Here is a 21,484-nt window from a genome sequence, read left to right on the forward strand (position 1 = left end):
TTTCAAATTCAAGTGGATGAAACTTGGAAAGGAAAGAAATCCTTGAAGTCAAGAGGATCTTATATAATGCCAAGTTGTAACATATTGTCATTACAGCAAAATCCAGACACTACTGTGTCAGGTCTCATGAGAATATATTTAGCCTGGAACATTTAGGCCTGGATGCCATCGCATCATACTGTCCTATTGTATAGGTACAGGTAACATGAGTGTATGGCTAGGAAATAACCAACAATCAATGAGGTTGTACAATACAAATTTTCAAGATATGTATCAATTCACTGCGAGAATCCTATACTGTGCAGGTTACTTTTAGTTTCATAAAAAGTACACTACATTATTCACATACATTATACCCATAATGTGCATGTACATATACATGTACAGTACATTCATTGGTATAACTTATAAGTGCAAAACATCCAATAGACAGTTTCTTGGTCATGAATTTTATGCATTTGTGCAATTTATATATTCCGACAGTATACACACTCTGTACATTTACACTACATAATGTACTTCTCTTGGAGCAAATGTAATTTTGTACATGTGATATCCATGGTTACAGCAGTACTTTATAGTCAGTACAAATTGTATTTGATGCAGTGTACAGTTCTTACAAAATAAGATAAGAATTCAGACTACCTAAGCTGAAACATCATTACTTTCATTACTATTCCATGTATAAATACATATCAACACATTTTATAATGTACTTTGATTAAAATCTTCAAGTGATAAAAAACGTAAGATTTACAATACTGTACTACTAAATTTAAGAAAGTACAGTCTTAAGTCACTTATTTACATGTCCATATGATGTCTTCAATCCTTTCTCAAATTTTGAAATCCTAACCATAAACAAATCCCAACCAAAGGAGATTTGTGAATTTATGTAGATGTTGATGATTTTAGAAATGTATATGAAGCGTGAAGCTCTCTCTGTACAATTTAAGAAATTTGTGTCTTTAGACAAATCACTTTTTTTTTCAAGGGAGATGAAAAACTTACAGTACAAGTGATATTTTCAACATTGTAAAATGCCTCACTACCCATTAAATCGTCTATAGGCTATTCATGATTTTAATCGTAAGATCTCTTTCTGTGGGGAAAGAGATCTTAAGATTCAAAGCCACGGATAGCCTGTAGACTACCCATTGTACTACATGTACAACACTTAATTTTAGAGAATGAGATATTTAGATAGAATGAGATATTTTGAAATCTCAAGTGTGCATGAACAGGAGCATGTGTTTGAAATTTAGACCTTGAATGGATACTATTACACCTTGTCCTCAACAAAGTTAACCTACCAGACTTGATAAAAGTGATAAAAAATTATTGTCCAGCCTTCCAGCATGTGCATACCAGATTATGGTAGCCACAACTCCAATAAAAAGTCAATGTTAGTCACATAAAAGGAAAATACTGTTATATTATTCTTGATCATAAAAGTTAACTACTAAATTTATCACTGCATAGTGTATGTTAATGCAGTCATAAACTAAGATTGAAGAAGTATAATTCTATTTGATTTAATTGTACCTTTGTTTTACAGTGATATTGATGAACAAGGCACCAGTCCAGAACCGTTGCCACAGGCAACTCCAGAAGCTATAGAGTATCTCAAGTCAATAAGTAAGTATAATGTCTTCAGGACAACCCTCTACAACCATGCAGGTGTATACTTTCACATTTATGCAGTAATTTTACAAGTGTGCACTGTAGAGGGGGGAACAGTTCACCATTTGCATACATACATAATGTAAACTATTACAAATACCTCAAGACATTAGACAATAACAACTTAGCCTATTATGCAATGAATGACATGGAGAACAATGATTACACAGGTTCATGGCTAACTACCTTTGAACACAATATACAATTATATAACAGCAAGAATATCAACAATTTAACAAAACAAGAACTATACAACTCAATTAGACAATATTATATCAATCAATGGAATGAAAATAACAAAAGGGGAAAACTCTAAGTTACGTACATACAACAACTTCAAAAATTCCCTGGAACAAGAAGAATACATTAAAGTAATGAACAATAAACAACACATCAAAACAATAGCCAAATTTAGATTAAGTTGCCATCAACTTGCCATTGAGAAGGGTAGATATACAAAACCAAAAACACCAGTAGAAGACAGACTATGTACACATTGTAAAGAAATAGAAGATGAAAGACATCATCTAATTCATTGTAAATTATATACAAAACAAAGAGAAAAAATGTTTAGTATTATCACTACCCTCAACTCAAACTTTATAAACTTAGATAGAGGAGAGCAATTTAGATATATACTACAATCAAAACATAAGGATATTATAACCGCTCTCTACATATACCTGGATGATACATGTAGTCAATAGACACACACTAGAACTACTGTATATTTTAATATTTATATTTCATAGATCATTATATATTTTGTTTAAATACCAAATTAGAAATGTAAAATTTTCTAAACGGCTAAAATAAAGTGTTATCTTATCTTATCTTATCTTAATGTAACACACTTCACATATAGACACCAGCCATACTTACCTGTGCAGGTCAACCCTCAGTTTGACACTATATGCTGTAGTTGTACGAGTATCACTGTGTGTACTATGATAGAGAGACTAATATCTTGTATACCAAAAATAAGAATGTGTGTTTTTGATGACTTTCTGAAAAGACATAATCATTCACAGTAGTAAGGATTATATGAGAAAATACTTCTGACCTAAGGGTTTTGTCACTACTCATCTAGTGAGTTGTATAACAAGGCCCCTAGGTCACTCATATTTTCCTTGGCTGAATGAATAAAAATATTGGGGAATAATTATTTCCATATATGTCTTGTTCCATCTATTGTTACTTGTATTTCTAATATTTACTTAACTTTACTCTTCAAGTGTTTTTATTACACACAAATAACTAAAAGATCTATTTTCTCTTTCTCACTCAGGAGACACAGAAATCAACAAAATTCTATTTACTGACTCACTAGTGACAACATCAGACACTGGTAAAGAATTAGGTGAATTCACAGTCACTGTTGAACCAGCAAGAAAGAGTGGAGAAGACTGCTATCTTATTCATGCTAACAGTCATGGAGCCATTGATAACGTACCATGTGGTACATCAATCACAGGTTGGTAACATCATCAATCATTCTAAAATCCAGTTATCATGATCACAGAGCTTTCAATGAGACTGCTGACGGAATGTGGGCAGGAAGGTCCTTGTCAGTACCGTCCATAAAACTGGTCTAAAGCTGTATTAAGATATTTGTATCATTAATTTATGACTTGTGGTTTGCCATCGATTTTGGAATATTGTCCATTACTGGGCTAAATCAATGCTAGCTGATCTGAATCATTTGAGAATTTGATTTTGTCAATGATTTTTCCATATTGTACATTATTCTGGGATAAAGCGGTATTCAAATATTTTTTATTAATTATGACTTGAGTAGTTTGTCTATGATTTTGGAATATTGTTCATAATAGTTTATACTTACAGAGAGTGGAATCATTTATGAACTTTATTTGATTTTGTGTGTTGACAATTTTGACATATTGGCCTATTTTTTGTAAACCTTTCTGTCTGTCAAACCACTAGATTATTGGTTGATTTGAATCATCTTTGAATTTGATTGGTTTGTCAGTGATTTTGTCATCATGTCCACCAAACTGTTAGATAATTTGAATTGGATGATTTGAATGGGCTTTGAATTTGATAAGTTTGCTGATAATCTTGTAATCATCATTGACTTGTTGCAAATGTCAGTGAGCTTGACTGAGCTTGGTTAGCTCATAAACAGTGGAGGGGAGACCTCCACTGTCTATGGTTAGCTCATCAGAATTAGAGATACATATATGTACTTAATAGGTATGTGTAGTCTGTCTGTATGCTTTATATGTTATATGCTGTAAGTCTTCCTGGAAACGTAGTATAAGAGACTTAAAACCTCAAGTGTCCGTCTGTACATGAAAATGTCAAATGTGGATCTGATCTTGCTTGTCTAGCAGCTGTGTCCATTGACAACATTGGATTTCTATGTGGATAATTTAATTCACAGAACGTAAAGGCAGTGTTAGATTTCATACTCTCCTTTTTTATGCTAATAAAAATATAAAACATGGATTTAAAATATTCCAATTTCCAGGCAATTTTTCTTGTACACAGTATAATAATTCCAGACAGGTCTAGTATCTTATTGTGTTGCTACCCCTCATTGATAAATCAACCAATTCAATAGATGATATGAGAGATCCCATTTTATTTTCAATTTGCAACCATATTGCTTTAAATTGAATAGTGTTTCTATGTCCCTTTCTGCACATGCTGATTCTGTAATCTGACACATACAATGTCTACAAATTTATGATCGATATTACAATGTCTGTGCCATATTTTAGATGGCAATCCATCTGTTTATTGAGGCGAAAGATGCTGTCATACATATCATACTTCCTGTGAATGTGACTGTTAATCCTAAATATTGTATTTATGCCACCTCGAGATATTGAGGGATTTAGATATCTATACATGTTGCAGTGCACTTGGTCATGGTTGACATTGCTTCTAAAACATTGTGTTCTTTGAAAGATGAAATAAGTCCAGATGAACAGTATAATGTTAGAGGTGAATACCCAAGCTTGCTATTGATCCCCAGTAAAATAAAGGAAACTGAAAGTGACATAAAGCCATAGGGTGTTAAAATACAGGGTCTTGAAAAATTCTTGTTAGTGGCCTTCTGATGAAAACTTATCATTGCCCAGAGGATTCCACCTATGTGTCCATCAGATGAACATTTTAGCACAACTGAATTGAGGTTCAGTAGTGCTATAGGGATTGTCCGGCGCCTGTCTGTCTGTCTGTCTGTCTGTCTGTCTGTCTGTCTGTCTATCTGTCTGTCTGTCTGTCTGTGTGTGTGTGTAAACAACTTAAAGTAAAAAACTGCAGACAAAATTGGCCCTAGCAACCATGACCACGCCCTTAGCAACAACCAAATGACAGTATATTTTGCTCAAATAACAACATCATCTGGAAGGCAAGTGAGTAAACATTCAAAAAATGTATGCAAATACCCTAGCAACCATGACCACACCCATATCAACAGCCAAACGGTCGTGTATTTCACAAAGATAACAGGAATAGAAAGACAAATGAATATACATTCAAAAATGTATGCAAATGTGCCTAGCAACAAGACCACGCCCATAGCAACAACCAAGTGATCACATATATTGCGAAGATAACAACGGGATTAATAGACAATTGAATAAACATTCAAAAATGTATGTAAATATGCCTAGCAACAAGACTACACCCATAGCAACAGCCAAATGATCAAATATATTGCAAAGATAATATCAGGAATTCATACACAAGTGAACAAAAAATACAAAAATGAATGCAAATATATCTAACAACATGACCAAGCCCATAGCAATAGCCAAATGATAGCATATATCGTAAAGATAGCAACATGGTTGGATAGGCAACTGGATCGTCATTCAGCAAATAAATACCTATCGTTGGCATGGACTAGCGTATGGATAAACATTTTAAAAATCTGTACAGTTGTGCTATAATGCCATTGGCGGTATTTTTTAAACAGTTATTTGCAGCCTTCCCTTGTCATACATGTATGCTTCATTGTTACAAGGGTTCTAATAATTAGTGTCATTCCACATAACTTCACTGTCTCTCATCAAAAACTGATAAGGATGGATTTGACTGCTTTTTTTGTGTTTGATTTGCTTTCAAATTGTTGCCGGAATACAATATGCTAGTGAAATTAGCCATGTATTGATCTATAGTTTTGCATTGTTAACCTAAAACACTGTTTAGGACTTTGTTTCACCTCAGCAAAGAATGAGAACACAACATTGTAATTACTCGATACAATTACATTATTGTATGTAAAAAATTTTATATTATGTTATTTGCATAAATAAGTTATCATTCTCAAGGAAAAGGAAAACTAGTTTCTTTTCATTTTACAGTAATTAAAACATTTTTTTACAGTACTTAAGCTCCTTGAAACAGTTCAGTTAGAGATTAAAAGAAATTAGACTCCAGGAAATAACAATATTTCATGAATCTATTCTTACCATTACTTTAATTTACAATCCTCTCAAATTTGCAACTGGTAACACAGATACATAACATGCAGTAAGCACTTTAATGCCATCAAGCTCAACTATAAATACATGTCATTAAATACAGACTTGCTGAAAGTACAGGCCAACTTTTGATAGTTACTGTATAAATTTTGTAAATCTCATCCACAATCACGACCACCATGTGTGGCCTCCTCTCTGTAAAATGTCATCCCAGTTGAATCAAGTCATTTATCAAAATTTATTTATTTCATGCTGCCCCTATGTATAGTAATGGAAAAGTAGGCTTCTGAAGATTTATATTGCAATTATTTCAAAGTAATAATTTTTGTTCTTTATTGGTGAAAGATGTGAATTGTGGCCTTGTAAAGACATGTGTGTGTTACCACATGGTGAATTAGGTTATTTCAAATCATTACAATAAACTTCTTATTAGGAATTAGGAAAAAATAAATAAGGCAAATAATAGAACATCAGATTTTAAATAATTTGCAAAGTTCATTAAAAAATTGAGTTTGTGGTTTGCTGTAATGTAATTATGTATGTAATGATATATTATACTTAAACAATAATGTATGTCCTCCCAGCCCATAATGGACGAAAGCAAACTTTGAACGACATAATGGGCGAGGCGACAGCCGAACCCATTATGGAGTGCAAAGTTTGCTTGAGTCCATTATGGACTGGGAGGGCGTACATTATTGTTATTATTTTATAGTTTTGCCAATTCTAGTGAATTTGTAGATCGAGAAACGCAAAACAACGTATAATATACACAGCGCTGAACATCGTCTGCCATGTTCGGCCCGGAAGCTGAATACTAATCATAGCGACACACGTACGTACACGTACACACACATATACACTTCAATGAACAGCTGTGAACACAAATTTGTTTCATGAATGCATTGTATTTTTAAACAGTGGAAATGACAATCATAAGTAACAACATACATTTCGAAAAAATACCTTACGGACATAAGCTTGTATTGTTATGCTCGTTCCGGGGCCGCGATGCCCAATAACGGAGTACATTATCAGTAATAATGTACAGCGATGACGTCACAAAATTCACTGGAATTGGTAATGCTATAATATAATTTGCTATATATTATAGGCAGACAAAATGAAAATTCAAAACTGTATTATTACTATATTTAGCAGCATCTTGATTTAGGTGATGTATTTCATAACAGAGGTACATGTATATCACTGCAATAATACTATTAAACAAGAGTGACATACTATAGAGTTTCCATTTGGTGGCACAATATTTTTGTGTCCCACATACTGTTTTTTTGTAACCAGTTACATAAAACAAAATATAGACTCTGATAGTACACTAGCATATTATTATCAATATACATTTGATCTCACTGTGAACACAAATCAACATTATTTAAACAATAATGTACGCCCTCCCAACCCATAATGGACAAAAGCAAACTTTGAACGACATAATGGGCAAGGCGACAGCCGAGCCCATTATGGAGTGCAAAGTTTGCTTGAGTCCATTATGGACTGGGAGGGCGTACATTATTGTTATTATTTTATAGTTTTGCCAATTCCAGTGAATTTGTAGACTGAGAAACGCAAAACAACGTATATTATACACAGCGCTGAACATCGTCTGCCATGTTCGGCCCGGAACCTGAATACTAATCATAGGGACACACGTTATTGTTATTACGGACATAAGCTTGTATTGTTATGCTCGTTCCGGGGCCGCGATGCCTAATAATGGAGTACATTATCAGTAATAATGTACAGCGATGACGTCACAAAATTCACTGGAATTGGTAATGCTATAATATAATGTTGGATGAAGGAAGGAAGATTCAAACACAACAATGTTTATTTGTGTTCACAGTGAGATCAAATGTAATATTTCATGTGTGTGTAGGCTACTTTGTTTGAGTACTTCATAACAAAAGATGTGTGAGCTGTATAAATATCATGTCGTCTAATTGAATTGATTACAAAGTTCTCCTGACCACCTATAAAATATTGCATGGTCTTTCATCGCCTTTCTTATCAGACACTATCCGTAAGAAGTCTAATCTCCGCACACTTCGGTCATCGGACAAATACTTATTGTTTGAACCTAATTACAGATGTAATTCATTCGGTGGCCGTGCTTTCTCACTTGCCGCACCACGTCTTTGGAACAAATTGCCACTGGAGCTTTGACAGACACCCACGGTCAATGCCTTCAGGAAGAACCTAAAATATACTTGTATACGAAAGTTTCAATATTTAACTGTACAGCGCCTCTGAACTCTACTTCGTATTGGATACAGGCACTCTATAAATTTTTTTGATTGATTTATTGATTGATTGATTGAAACTATATGGTCTTTCTGGTTTGGTAATAACTTACTAGTGAACATTTCAATATATATTAATATATAAAGAACATTTCAAAATATGTGAATGTTTTGTATCAAGTCTTTCTTTATTCCAATAAAGAAACATACATGATTTATATTGTAGTGTTTTGTATGACATTCTTACTACTGACTTTGTGCAAAGTATCATTTAGCTCAGTGGTATTGGTGTAGTCCGAGTCAGCTCTAGTGTCTAGTGTATGGAATATATTTCAAAATATAATTAATACATGTATGTCACTGAATGTTTTTATCATGTTCTTACTAATCTTAGTATGATGATGTACAGATGATGCACAGGATTTCTCTTAGTTGTTCAATTACAGTAGTGTACTGTGTAGTCTGATCAAGCTACTGCATGGTAGACAAGTTAAAATCTGAATATTGTATGTGAATGTTTATCCTCCTCCAGATGTAATGCAATATTTCTTGTAGTTCAGTTGTATTTGTGCTAGTCAGGTCTAGTGCATGGAACACAGTTCAAATTATATTTACATGTATTGTACATGTTTGTGAATGTTTCTATCACATTAATACATGTACTATGTTGTTGTGTCAGTTTTTCTTTTAGGTCATTTTCATTCTCTTTTTTTTGTAGTCAGCTCTAGAACACAGAACATATTCAAAATAAATTCATTGTATGTAAATGTTTTTAGAACATTCTCAATACTGGCATTGTCCTGCATTTCTTAAGTTTCGTTCTGTTGCATTTGTGTAATTGGCTCAAGTGCATGGAATACAGTTCAAATTATTTACTTTTATGTGTATCATGTCTATCACTCTCTTTATACATACCTTGTGAAAGGATTCTTTCATGACAGTTACATTTCTCTAGTGCATGGTACACTCTGTCAATTTTACAAACTCATATTACTAAAACTGTTGACAAAAGAGTTCTCAACAACACTTGTCCTGCTTACTGTAGCTTCAATACAGTGTACCTGGACTTAATGCATTCTTGCAAACGATTTGTATACTCGATGCATGACTGATTCATTCCTTGTGAATTCCCCAGTGGCAAATGCTTCAGTAATCTTACAAGATAAATCACTCACTGGATGGGCTTAGTTATTCCCAAATGTGTGAAATCACCTAACTTATCCAACAGCATCAGTGTAGTAGATATTGAATCCCTGTTGTAAGTGTATAGTTATGCAAATGACCAGATTTCTGCACTGCACTATTTTTTAACAATTGCTGGAAGATATTTGTGTGTATGTGTGTGCGTGTGCGTGCGTGCGTGCGTGAGTGCGTGCGTGCATGCGAGTTACCCAGTGCTGATAATTAATTTGATTTGTTCCAATTGCAGCATATGTATCCAAATGTCTTGAAACCCTGGAACAGCAACACCACGAGTATGTCAAGGTAAGATGAAACGATGACATCTTTTATTTATAGGTGTTTGCATATTCTTGCATAAATAGTTCTAAGAATGAAGATCATGTAAATATCATCCATCTACCTGAGACATAGATCACTTGTTCCTTGCTCCTTGAGACTGAGAGACTACCAACAAAACCTGTGCAAATTTAAAATGTATGAATTTAAAAATAAAAAGATAAAAACAAGAGAGGTGAAACCCAAGACATTTATGGATAATTGTGATGTACCCTCTATAATGTAATAGTGTAATTGTATTTTTTATTTAACTTTATAGGAAGTTTATTTCAATAATTTTAGAAGAAAAAAAGATGAAAAGAATATTGAAGTCATGTGAAAATGTTATACATACTAGTATATTTATTTACTTGATTTTGAATGAAAAGGGGCACCAGATAAACTCAGAATGAATTCAAAAGTGATACTATATTATATAGATATTGGCAGTGATGGTTTGCTTTACATTACATGAAAATACATCAGTTAAACTCTTAATACTCATTTGTTATACCAAATTGCAAACAGCAGAAAGCAGTTTTTAGCACAACTGAACTGATAAGGTAGGTGTGTGTGTGTGTGTGTGTGTGTGTGTGTGTGTGTGTGTGTGTGTGTGTGTGTGTGTGTGTGTGTTTGTGTGTGGGTGCGTGCGTGTGTGCATGCGTGCATGCGTATGTGTGTAAACAACTTAAAGTAAAAAACTGGCGGACCAATTTTCATGATATTTGGTGGGTCTATTACCTTGGGTGTCTAGTTGGGGAAGTGTACAAATCAAAATGATCTTATCACCAGTGGGTGAATTGGTTAAAAAAATGTGATTTTTGTTTAAAAAAACTTACACTCAAAAACTACTAGGCAAATCGGTCTGAAATTTGGTGGGAACATTCTTAAGGGTGTATAGATAAAGAATTGTTCATGACATGATGATCCCATCAGTGATGTGCAAATTAGGGCTAAAAATGTGTCTTCTTGGTCAAAAGTCGTTAATTCCAAAACTACTGAGCAGGTTAGCCTGAAATTTAATTGGGTTGTATCTGGGAGTCATGTGTATAGATGAAGAAACTCTAAGCATGTAATGATCTCATCAGTGACATGCAAATTAGGTGTAAAATGTGAATTTTGGTCAAAAACTTATATCACAAAAAGTACTTGGTAAATGAGACTGAAAATTGGTGAGATGTTTCTAGAAGTGTTATTCTACAGATTTTGTTCAAAACATTTTGACACAATTGCCATAGCAACCATGACCACACCCATAGCAAAAACCAAATGGCAGTATATTTTGATTAAATAACATCATCTGGTAGGCAAGTGAACAAACATTCAAAAAGTGTATGCAAATATGTCTAGCAACAAGACCACACCCATGGCAGCAGCCAAATGATCACATATATTGCACAGCAGGGATTATTAATAGACAAGTGAATAAACATTCAAAAAATGTATGTAAATGTGCCAAACAACAAGACCACTCCCATAGCAACAGCCAAATAATTGCATATACTGCAAAGATAACAACAGGGATTAATACTAGACAAATGAATAAACATTATAAAAATGTATGCAAATATACCTAGCAACAACACCACGCCCATAGCAACAGCCAAATGATCACACACATTGCAAAGATTAAACACCAGGGATTCATAGACAAGTGAACAACATTCAAAAAATGTATGCAAATACTTGTACAAAAACTGTACAGTTGTGCTATTTTTTTAAAAAAAGGAACAACTTGAACTGTATGGTTATTTGAGTATTGGTGACATGATGTCTTAGAATCACCATTCCCTTCAAATTTTATGGATAAAAGAGTTAGCATAATTCATATTGATGCTTTAGCAAATATTTGTCATATCATGGTACATTTACAGTAGAACACTAAAAATAGGATGACAGCCAATAAATTCATACTTTTGCACGCATGTTTTACTGCCATTGAAACTTGTTTTTCATGACAACTTGGAAAATTTTGTTGCCACATCAAGGATAGAAAACTCTTGCTATATAATCTAAGTTTTTTTTCAGCCACAGGTCACAAATGGAATATTGTTTGTTATCCATGAAATTTTTCAAATTAACAATCTGATTGAATCTGATGGAGAAATGGATTACGTTTGCTTTATTTATTGTATTTCACATGTACTACACTCGTCCTTTGGGTATACATGTATTTCCCATGTATGTTACTACTCTACGCGTACAACATAACAGAACACATAAAGGCTTGTATATGTGAGTGTGAATGCACTGTAGATGTACTTTTAATAAATAAAGTCCATCCAAATTTTTTCACCATCGGAACTTTATTGAATATTAAAGTCCATCACAAAAATGATTCTTAATGTCACTTGTGATAGCAGAATGTTATGGAAAAAAACCCAAATATTGATCCTTGAAATTGATGTAACATGAAATTGGAACAAGTGTTTGTAAAAATTATAGCCTGTTGACAATTTTTGAGTGTGCAACAATATGATCTTATATAGGTCGATGTTACCGAGTCCCTCACAACTGTTAAAAAAAGATTTACATGTTGGAACAAGTTGAGAGATTTATATGGTTTGATAAACAACATTGGATAAACTGATCGATAGCTGAAAATCTTTTAATACACTGTCAACATGATGGCCGGTCCATAACAATGCACATATACATGTATCAGATTGTCATGGTCCTTCTTGATAAAATGATGACTTGGGGTAACTACACTATGAGGTTTTTCAATCTTAACTCAACCTATGTGTGCGTAATGTGTTGATTTTCTCCAGGCTAAACAATCTGTCCCCGGGTAGTGTTTAAATTTGTTATAATAATGATTTCTTGTCTGTAGGGCTTCTGTTAGACTGTTGATGTTCAATATACTAGTACATTTATTTTGTTTTTTTAAGCTGTGTATGATAAAAACAATTTTTTGAAAACACCATGCTATTTGAAATTGGGAGCTGTGGTGATTTGATTACAAAAGTAAAAGCTTGAGCTACTGTTAAATTGCAGCTTGCCAGAGTTCAGTCACAGTGGGATAAGATAGTCACTAACACGTATTGCCCATCTCGCTAATTTGAAATCATATGTATCTACTCTACTCCTTTTAGTCTTACAGTGAAATAAATGCATATTAAGCAAATATAATCTAGTCCTATATGCGTTATGAACATCTCCGTAGTAGTCAGATGGATTTCTCTAGCCCAGAATTCTGTTTTTTACCACCAACAGTGATATTTTATGATATTGGAGTGTTGCTATATTGAAATGTTGTGACATTATCGCGTCCTCAAATCACTTACATTGAAACTGGAGGTTGAGTTTGTAGTAAACCGAATGGAGAAATCAATTACAACCACCTGTCAGTGTGTGTGATGGATTACTACTGGCATGCACTGTTCATGCCTTTCCCAGCATGACGTTTAGCTAGTTTTTCAATAGACTCTATGTTAGAAAGAGATCTTAGAGAACAACTACATGTATATATGTATATATATGTATATGTATATGCATATGTTTATGTATACAGTATGTATATGTATATGTATATGTATTTGTATATATATGTATGTGTGTGTGTGTGTGTGTGTGTATGTATGTATGTATGTATGTATGTATGTATGTACATGTATGTATGTATGTACATATTATATTAAATTTGGTATAAAGGAGTGCAAAAGTAATGAGGAAAACAGTCCTGATCAATAAGTACAATCCTTATGTTTCAATTGAATATTCTGTATAACATTTAGGATAAGGCAAGCTTATGTATGTTGGTTCAAAAGCTGACAAATATCTGTGTACTGAAATAGAACGATAGACCACAAGTTATAAACATGGACAGTCAATTTGGTCACAGTATACTTTTGTTCACTTGACAGGTACATGTTCATGTACTACAAGTATGACAATCAGCATCAAGGATCATAAGGAAATTGTTGAAAATCCAATGGCAAGGAGCTAGGAAATCAATGAAACTTTAATGCCTTCATGTAAAAAGAGGCATACTAACATGGCCTTGGTGTGGGCAGGATACTATATAACCATGTACATGTAATATCCTGTTTTGCAGTCTGACCTCTGAATTCATTTATGATTAATTTAAGAAAAAAATCTGAACATCGAATGTACTTGCAAAATTTCTCTTCAATAGTATCAGTAATAGTTAACCAATTACCATTGTGGGTGTAGTCTGTGTATTTTATAATTTTTTTTTTTTTTTTTTTGTGCTCTGTCATCTGTATTACATTTAAAATTATTTTAATTTTGTTTGTTTGTTTGTTTGTTTGTTTGTTTGTTTGTTTGTTTGTTGTTGTAACATTGTTGCCATGGCGTTTTGAATACCCCTATGAGGACCACATTGGAAATAATTGTTTTTAAAAATACTTTTATGTGTTATCCTCGGTGATTTTTTATCCTTGTATTTTAATATGTACTTGTATAAATTTTTACCCAAATAAAATCAATCAATCAACCAATCTTGCAAAATACTGGAATGCTAGAGTGTTGCTGAAATCATCACGCAATATCAGTATTTGCTTTTTTAGCTTTTAGCCTAGTTCAGTAAAATGTAGCAAAGTGTATGGAGGATCATACAATGTACTATGAGGCACACCTGCCTTTGAAAAACAATAAATATAATAGCATTAATTGGCTGATGTTGCCTTGTAAAATGTCACTTTAAGAGTGATGTGTTGTTTGGACAAACACTTTTTCCATTTGCGTGATTGTAAATCTTCAAAAATTAATGGCATTTTGTAGTCTACCTGCAAGTGATATGCCTATCAAAGAATAAGAGCCTGTGTTGAATTTCATGCACCTGTGAATAGCATTCTCATATTTCACACTGAGGCAGTTTATTCTCTTTCGCGAGGGAAGGAATGAAAAATGTGACTCTGATCGATTTAGAGAAAAATTATCTGTAGCCAGATCACTGTTTGCTTTATACTTGTTTGATTTAAAGAGTGAATGGGAACAGTCTGCAAGTGTCAGATGAGAAAGTTTTCCATGAGTCACATAAACGGATGATTTTATCACATTTGAAGACCTCCTTATTGTCGTTTTTCCACAGCTTGAAGATCATCCACTGGACAGGAAAACGTTTATTGTACAGCAGGATGGACAGTATGTGGTCAATAAAGTCATCACGCAGGGAGAGGTAAGTCTTTTAAGAGTCCTATCAGACTAGAACTAAGTGCTCTGAAGAGTTTTTGTTGTCATGACAGACTATCTGATGTGTGTTTCACGTGACTCAAAGTATATAAAAGTCTGCAGGGCAAGCTTGAGTTAAACATTTTAAATAATTTTCTTTTGAAAGTAAGCCATTGTACACAAAGATACACATGATAGACTAGTTATTTCACATGCATAACATCAGTTCTATCCCGTATTGGTATTGATGTCAGAAAGGGTTACAAGGTACACAAGTACATGTTATAAATCATAATGAGTGATAGGATGGGAATGGAAATAAAACATACAGGACATTTCTTATTGTTCACTATTACACGACGAGTTGTTATTCCAACTCGATAGTTTTGGTGTTTGATCAGAAAGATATTTAAAAAGTCACCCATCATATCACAATAGAGAGAAGACATGTGATGATGTGTTGTATCAGCCTTTGTTGCCATAGTTACACGTACATGCATTATGCACTTTCAAGATGAAGAAAAAAAAGATCAGATGATCTCTTGCAATTTTTTTCATTCCTATAGTACACACTCAAGTTGTTTAGAATGGTTATTTATATGTCAATTGCTTTCCTGAATATTGTGAACTAGTCATGTACTTACAATCTTATTGTTGCTGTAACTAATTCTTGTATTTACTGGAAGAGAAAACTTCAATAAAACTGTGTGTGTCTGTGCATGTGTGTGTGCCTTTGCATGTGTTATAATGATATATAGCTAGCTTTGATCACATCAAACATACAAAGGGCAATGAAAATATTGATCTTTTTTAAATTTTTTACCCTAAGCTTATGGTGTCTGATTTGATGAAATTGTAGTGGTGAACATAATATAATGCTGTTATTGTAATTTGCAGTAGAAAAGCTTAGAAACTGTGTGTGTGTGTGTGTGTGTGTGTGTGTGTGTGTGTGTGTGTGTGTGTGTGTGTGTGTGTGTGTGTGTGTGTGTGTGTGTGTGTGTGTGTGTGTGTGCGCGCGTGCGTGCGTGCGTGCGTGCGTGCGTGCGTGGGTGGGTGGGTGGGTGGACGGGTGGGTGGGTCTGTCTGTCTGTCTGTGTGCATGTGTGTGTGTATGTGTGTGTTTGTACATGTACACATTTGTGTAGAGTAGCTGTAATATTTCTGAGCACAGCTGGTAAAATTTAACCTGCAGTTAGACCCAAAATAAAATTTTAGTATCTACAGTAAAGTGTAAGTGTTTTGTACCACATTTTATACAACATCTCATCGTTTGATGGATGCTATTATAACTTAATGGTGTGCACCATCTGTACAGAATACCATCTTCACGTTTTCATTATTAAAGACACTGTCCATCAACATGTTTCTCAGAGATCAAGACATTTTCCCAATATTGAATTGCACAAAATGCATTTACAGTGAAAACTGTAAACACTGATACAATGTTTAATCAACAATCCTACAATCTCTTCACAGTCTATGATACAAGTAATGTAAACTATGCTATCTTGAAAATATGAATGTGCATTCTTGTCATAGTTCTTTGCATCATTTGATGTGAACTGCAAGTTGTGGGATTGAAAACCATCTCAGCATTTCTGTAATGGACTGAAATCACTTTCCTATATACATGTATAGCAAGTTCTATAATTGCTGGGAGGAATTCCCAGCACAAAAAAAAAAGTTAAAAAAATTTAAAAAAAAAAAAGTTCTATAATGGCTTTATGCTTATGTAGTCTTGTGGGCATGCCTTCATACACAAAATATCACAAGTGTGAATAGCTTAGAACTGGTTATAAATGAGGAAAGAAAAGTGACACGTGTAGGAATTGTACCCACATCCCCTAAACACTAGTCAAAGTAGCTGAGCTAATGTGCCAATTGGTAGATACTGTGAATTGTTCCTGATTTGTAATTTCTTTCCTGGAGGCGGTGCTGAAAAGCCAACTTAGAACCATTACAGCTTGGTATATATCCTTCATCACACAGTATGCTATAATATTGTATGTATTATAAATAAAGAATCTAACTGAACAACTTATAGCATCACAATTCATTGTTCATGATAAAGGATATTGCTAAAAAATCATTACATATGCCCTTGATTTTTCAATGTCTGTCCCCTCTCTCCTTGAAAAGTAAGTCCTTGAAATACATAAATTATGAAAATTAATAAAGTTAAAATGGAAGTCAATGGCTTGACATTTTAGTGTGAATAACATCTAAATAAACAAGTATATGCTAATACACCATTGCTGGTTTCAAGGTGCATTGCGTGTCTTCCAACATAATTCCATGTATTCTGTACACGCCTTGTAATTTGATCGTAACATTACTTTTGGTGTCTAGTTAGGAAATGTTCAAATGACAATGATTGCACCAAAACTACTGGGCAGATTTGGCTGAAATTTGGTGGGAACATTCTTAGGGGTGTTTGGATTAAGAACTGTCCATGACATGATGATCCCATCAGTGATATGCAAATAAGTTCTAAAACTGTGTCTTTTTGGTCAAAATTCTTTAATTCCAAAACTGCCATGTAGATTGGGCTGAAATTTGATTGGAACATTCTCAGGCATGTTTAGATTCAGATTTGTTTAAGACACAGTGATCCCATCAGTGATATGCAAATTAGGAAGAAAAATGAGTCTTTTTGGTCAAAAATGTATGATTCCAAAATTATTGAGCAGATTGGGTTGAAATTTGATGGGAATATTCTTAGTGGTGTTTAGATTAAAAATTGTTCATGACATGGTGATCCCATCATATGCAAATTAGGGCTAAAAATATGTCTTTTTGGTAAAAAATCTATCATTTCAAAACTACTGAGCAGATTGTGCTGAAATCATTAATGGGGTTCATCTTGGTATGTGTAGATGAAGGTGTATCACAACAGTACATTTAGTGTATTATCAAATTTGTTGAGGTACAACATGATTTTGACTACAGTCATTATGCAAATTGTAATGAGAATTGTTGATATGTGTGAACAAATCCTGGATATACAAAGGTGATTTACCATTCAAGGAAAATTAGGTCAATGTATCTTTCTATCATTATAGGATATTATTAAACACCCCCCCCCCCCCCCATAGAGTGCTATTACAATTGGCTCCATCTGTGCACCCGTCTGTTCGTGCATCCAAACTCAAAAATTGTAATACATAGAAACTCCATTCAAGTGTCTACCCCATATCATCAGATGCTAGCTAGCTTTGGAGACCTTGACCTTTGACCTTGACCTCAACCTTCAGGGTTAATTATCAAAATCAAGTCAATTCCTGCCTATCACTGTATCAGAGATACTTTGTAGTGTTTATAGAAAACAGCAAACAGTCAATAACATAATGTACATCATGTGCTCCTCCGAGTTATCTCATATGGGTACGAGTGTCACCCGAGCTATTTCAAAACAGCACAATGCATACATACGTCGTGGTGAGTTTAGTTGGTCTCTGGTCTGGGGCCCTGTATGGCTGTCTATGTTGTCAGTCGATGTCATTTAAATGAAGATTATTGTCTAAAAGTGCCAACAAATTTTGAAACGTTTTTAGAAAACTTTGGAGTTGACAGTTGTCAACCCCCAAATATGAATAAAACAGCTATTTTCAGATACCAAAATGAGCGATACGTCAGGTTATCAAAGACACAACTAATTGACAGAAAACGGTTCAATTTGTAGTACAAACTGTGGATCATGGAAGGAAATTATGATTTCCCAAAGGAATGTAGCACCCCCTAACCATTCAATTTAACTGAGGAACATAGAAACATTTTGAGTTCATTGTAACAGTCGATTTTATAATTAGAATGATGTAGGCTTGGTGTTTAACTCATGGAACACTACATTTTTGACACAGAGCTAGACATATTTCAACTCTAGACTAACAATAACAGAGACACAATAAACACCGCAGGACCTATTACCCAATCACATTGAACACTGATAAGCATTACTATTCTTTCTCAGTGCAGTAAAAACAGTCTTCTAATGAAAACATTACACATGAACTTGATCATTTTAATGGCTGCAATTGTTTATTTTCTAACTGATAATCAACATTTTAACTTGACAACTTGGACATCCCCACTGTGCACGGCACCTATGTAATTTTTTTTTTTTTTGCATTAGAAGTTGTCTGAGGATGTGTAATAAATGTCATGTCACATGAGTGAAAAACCAAGCCTACATCATTTTAGCTGTAATAACAGTGCATCATTTACACATACACACATACGTATGAGCTTACATTCAGGCAAAATGTCTCTGCCTGGATTTAAACTCCTAGTACTAATGAAGTGCGTACAAATGTATGAAGACACTATTTGCATAAATTTATTTGAAAATGCATAAAATATGCAAGATTTGACATCTTGCTTTGGATCGTGAACTGTGTCCTCATCTAAGTATATTTGACATACTGCCTTGGCAAAAGAAATCAAGATATAGTCATGCCAAATCACAGTATTTTCAAGGGTTTAAATGACACTTGGTGGCCAAAGCTTGACTTTTGTCCTGTAATTAGCAACTGTTGCTAGTCAGTCTTGCGAGATCTCGCCACTACCGAAATATCCTTTATTGCATCTAGGAACCAGAAAATCCAAAGATCATTAACCAGAAACGAAAGAGATGATGTCAGATATGTAAATTAAGCACCTACAGATACCAGATATGCAAATGAAGCACCTTTGGGATCCACTCAATGTTGTCACAATTTGAAAGATGCATGCCACACAAACACAAACACAAACAATATCTTTCTTAGGTTTTAAAACATTCCAATTTATTTATGACACTATTCCAGCAGTGCTGTTTTATTTCCCGCATAACAAAGCGAGTCACATATACCCTTCGAAAATTTTAAGAGGAACAAGGATTTAAAAACAGAATTAACAAAATACACTCTTATCATAAGTATCGGTTGTTTTTACGTAAATAAATTAATGTCTTGTGTTTTACAGGATGTTCAAAGGATGGCACAAACCTATGGCATGGATGTCATGCAGGGATTCGTATCTGAAGGTGAGAGAATGGTAAATTGTTCTACTCCTTTGGTGTCCTTGAAATTGCAAAAATTGTGACAAGTTATAAGGCTTTATGATTATGAATGATAGTGGTACAAATATCTATCTTTCCAGTGGCATTTTTGACAAACCATACCATATTGCAGGGATGTCCTTGTATGATTTCTCATTGTGAAATAGGTGGCATGGCACTCACTGTTTGTTTATCACTCTCTGCCCTGTAATTTCAAATTGTGTCATGATTATTAAAGGTTGTTTTTGTGTTTTTGCAAGAAAGCAGATGTATATGTACATGCAAATGTGGAAGATTCCTGAAAAGATACATGCTAACTACATTTTGTATCATTGCACGCCTATTCATATTTTTGTTATACTGTTATTTTCCTGCGTAAGCCACCCAATAACAAACTTGTCACACCTATTGGAATATGCAGATAAAAGAAGTTTTACCAAAGGCAGGTTTCATGCTTTCGGCAAAAATAACATTCTGTACAGATTAAATTAGATTAGATATAACTTTATTACAACCATATACAGACAGAAAGACACTAGACAGACAGACAGACAGACAGACAGACAGACAGACAGACAGACAGACAGACAGACAGACAGACAGAGACAGACAGACAGACAGACACAGACTAGACAGACAGACAGACAGACAGACAGACAGACAGACAGACAGACAGACAGACAGACAGACAGACAGACAGACTGTGGTGTCATACTGTGACACAGAGACAGACAAATGGATGGCTGGATGGATGGCTGGCTGGATGGCTGGATGGATGGATGGATGGATGGATTTACAGGCAGACAGACAGCTGTAGAGATCCAATTTTACCATGACATTAACACTTATGGAGTTGTTGCTTTTCCAAATTAGTTCTCTGTTGCCATCATTGATGGAGCTTTCATTATATCCAATAATCCTTTCTTTCAAACTTTGACTTTTTACAGCATCAAATCTCTTACTACAAAGACTAATGGTAAATAAAGGAGTAACAGAAGATGTAGCATTTATATCATTTGATTCAGAAACCAACCTTTGTAAGGCCACCTACGTAAGTCTGAGTTTCTACTTATAGAGTGTGTGTGTGTGTGTGTGTGTGTGTGTGTATGTGTGTGTGTGTGTGTGTGTGTGTGTGTGTGTGTGTGTGTGTGTGTGTGTGTGTGTGTGTGTGTGTGTGTGTGTGTGTGTGTGTGTGTGTGTGTGCGTGCGATTTGATAGCATTAAAGTTATGTTTAGTTTTTTATTCAACATTCTTAAAACTGTAGCTTGTTTCAACTGTTCTGCTTCTCCAGTACTAGGATAATTAGTTCTCCACTGCTGCAATAAATATTTAGCTTTACAATTTTTGACTGTCTGTTTAATAGTTTCTATACTACATTTTCTATCAGCTACATAATAAAAAGAAAATT

The 21,484-nt window shown here is 34.2% G+C and overlaps 1 protein-coding gene across 1 annotated transcript in view; it reads left to right on the forward strand.

Annotated features, from left to right (window-relative positions):
- LOC144433963 (ciliogenesis-associated TTC17-interacting protein-like) overlaps positions 1–21,484 on the forward strand; it is a 46,961-nt gene that overhangs the window by 8,448 nt on the left and 17,029 nt on the right. The window contains exons 2-7 of the mRNA XM_078122381.1: positions 1,559–1,638; positions 2,972–3,157; positions 9,834–9,889; positions 14,958–15,044; positions 20,000–20,060; positions 21,023–21,126. Coding sequence (XP_077978507.1) covers positions 1,559–1,638; positions 2,972–3,157; positions 9,834–9,889; positions 14,958–15,044; positions 20,000–20,060; positions 21,023–21,126 — 574 coding nt within the window. The remainder of the gene's footprint in view (positions 1–1,558; positions 1,639–2,971; positions 3,158–9,833; positions 9,890–14,957; positions 15,045–19,999; positions 20,061–21,022; positions 21,127–21,484) is intronic.

This window comes from Glandiceps talaboti, chromosome 4 (assembly GCF_964340395.1).
Source record: "Glandiceps talaboti chromosome 4, keGlaTala1.1, whole genome shotgun sequence".
NCBI lineage: Eukaryota > Metazoa > Hemichordata > Enteropneusta > Spengelidae > Glandiceps > Glandiceps talaboti.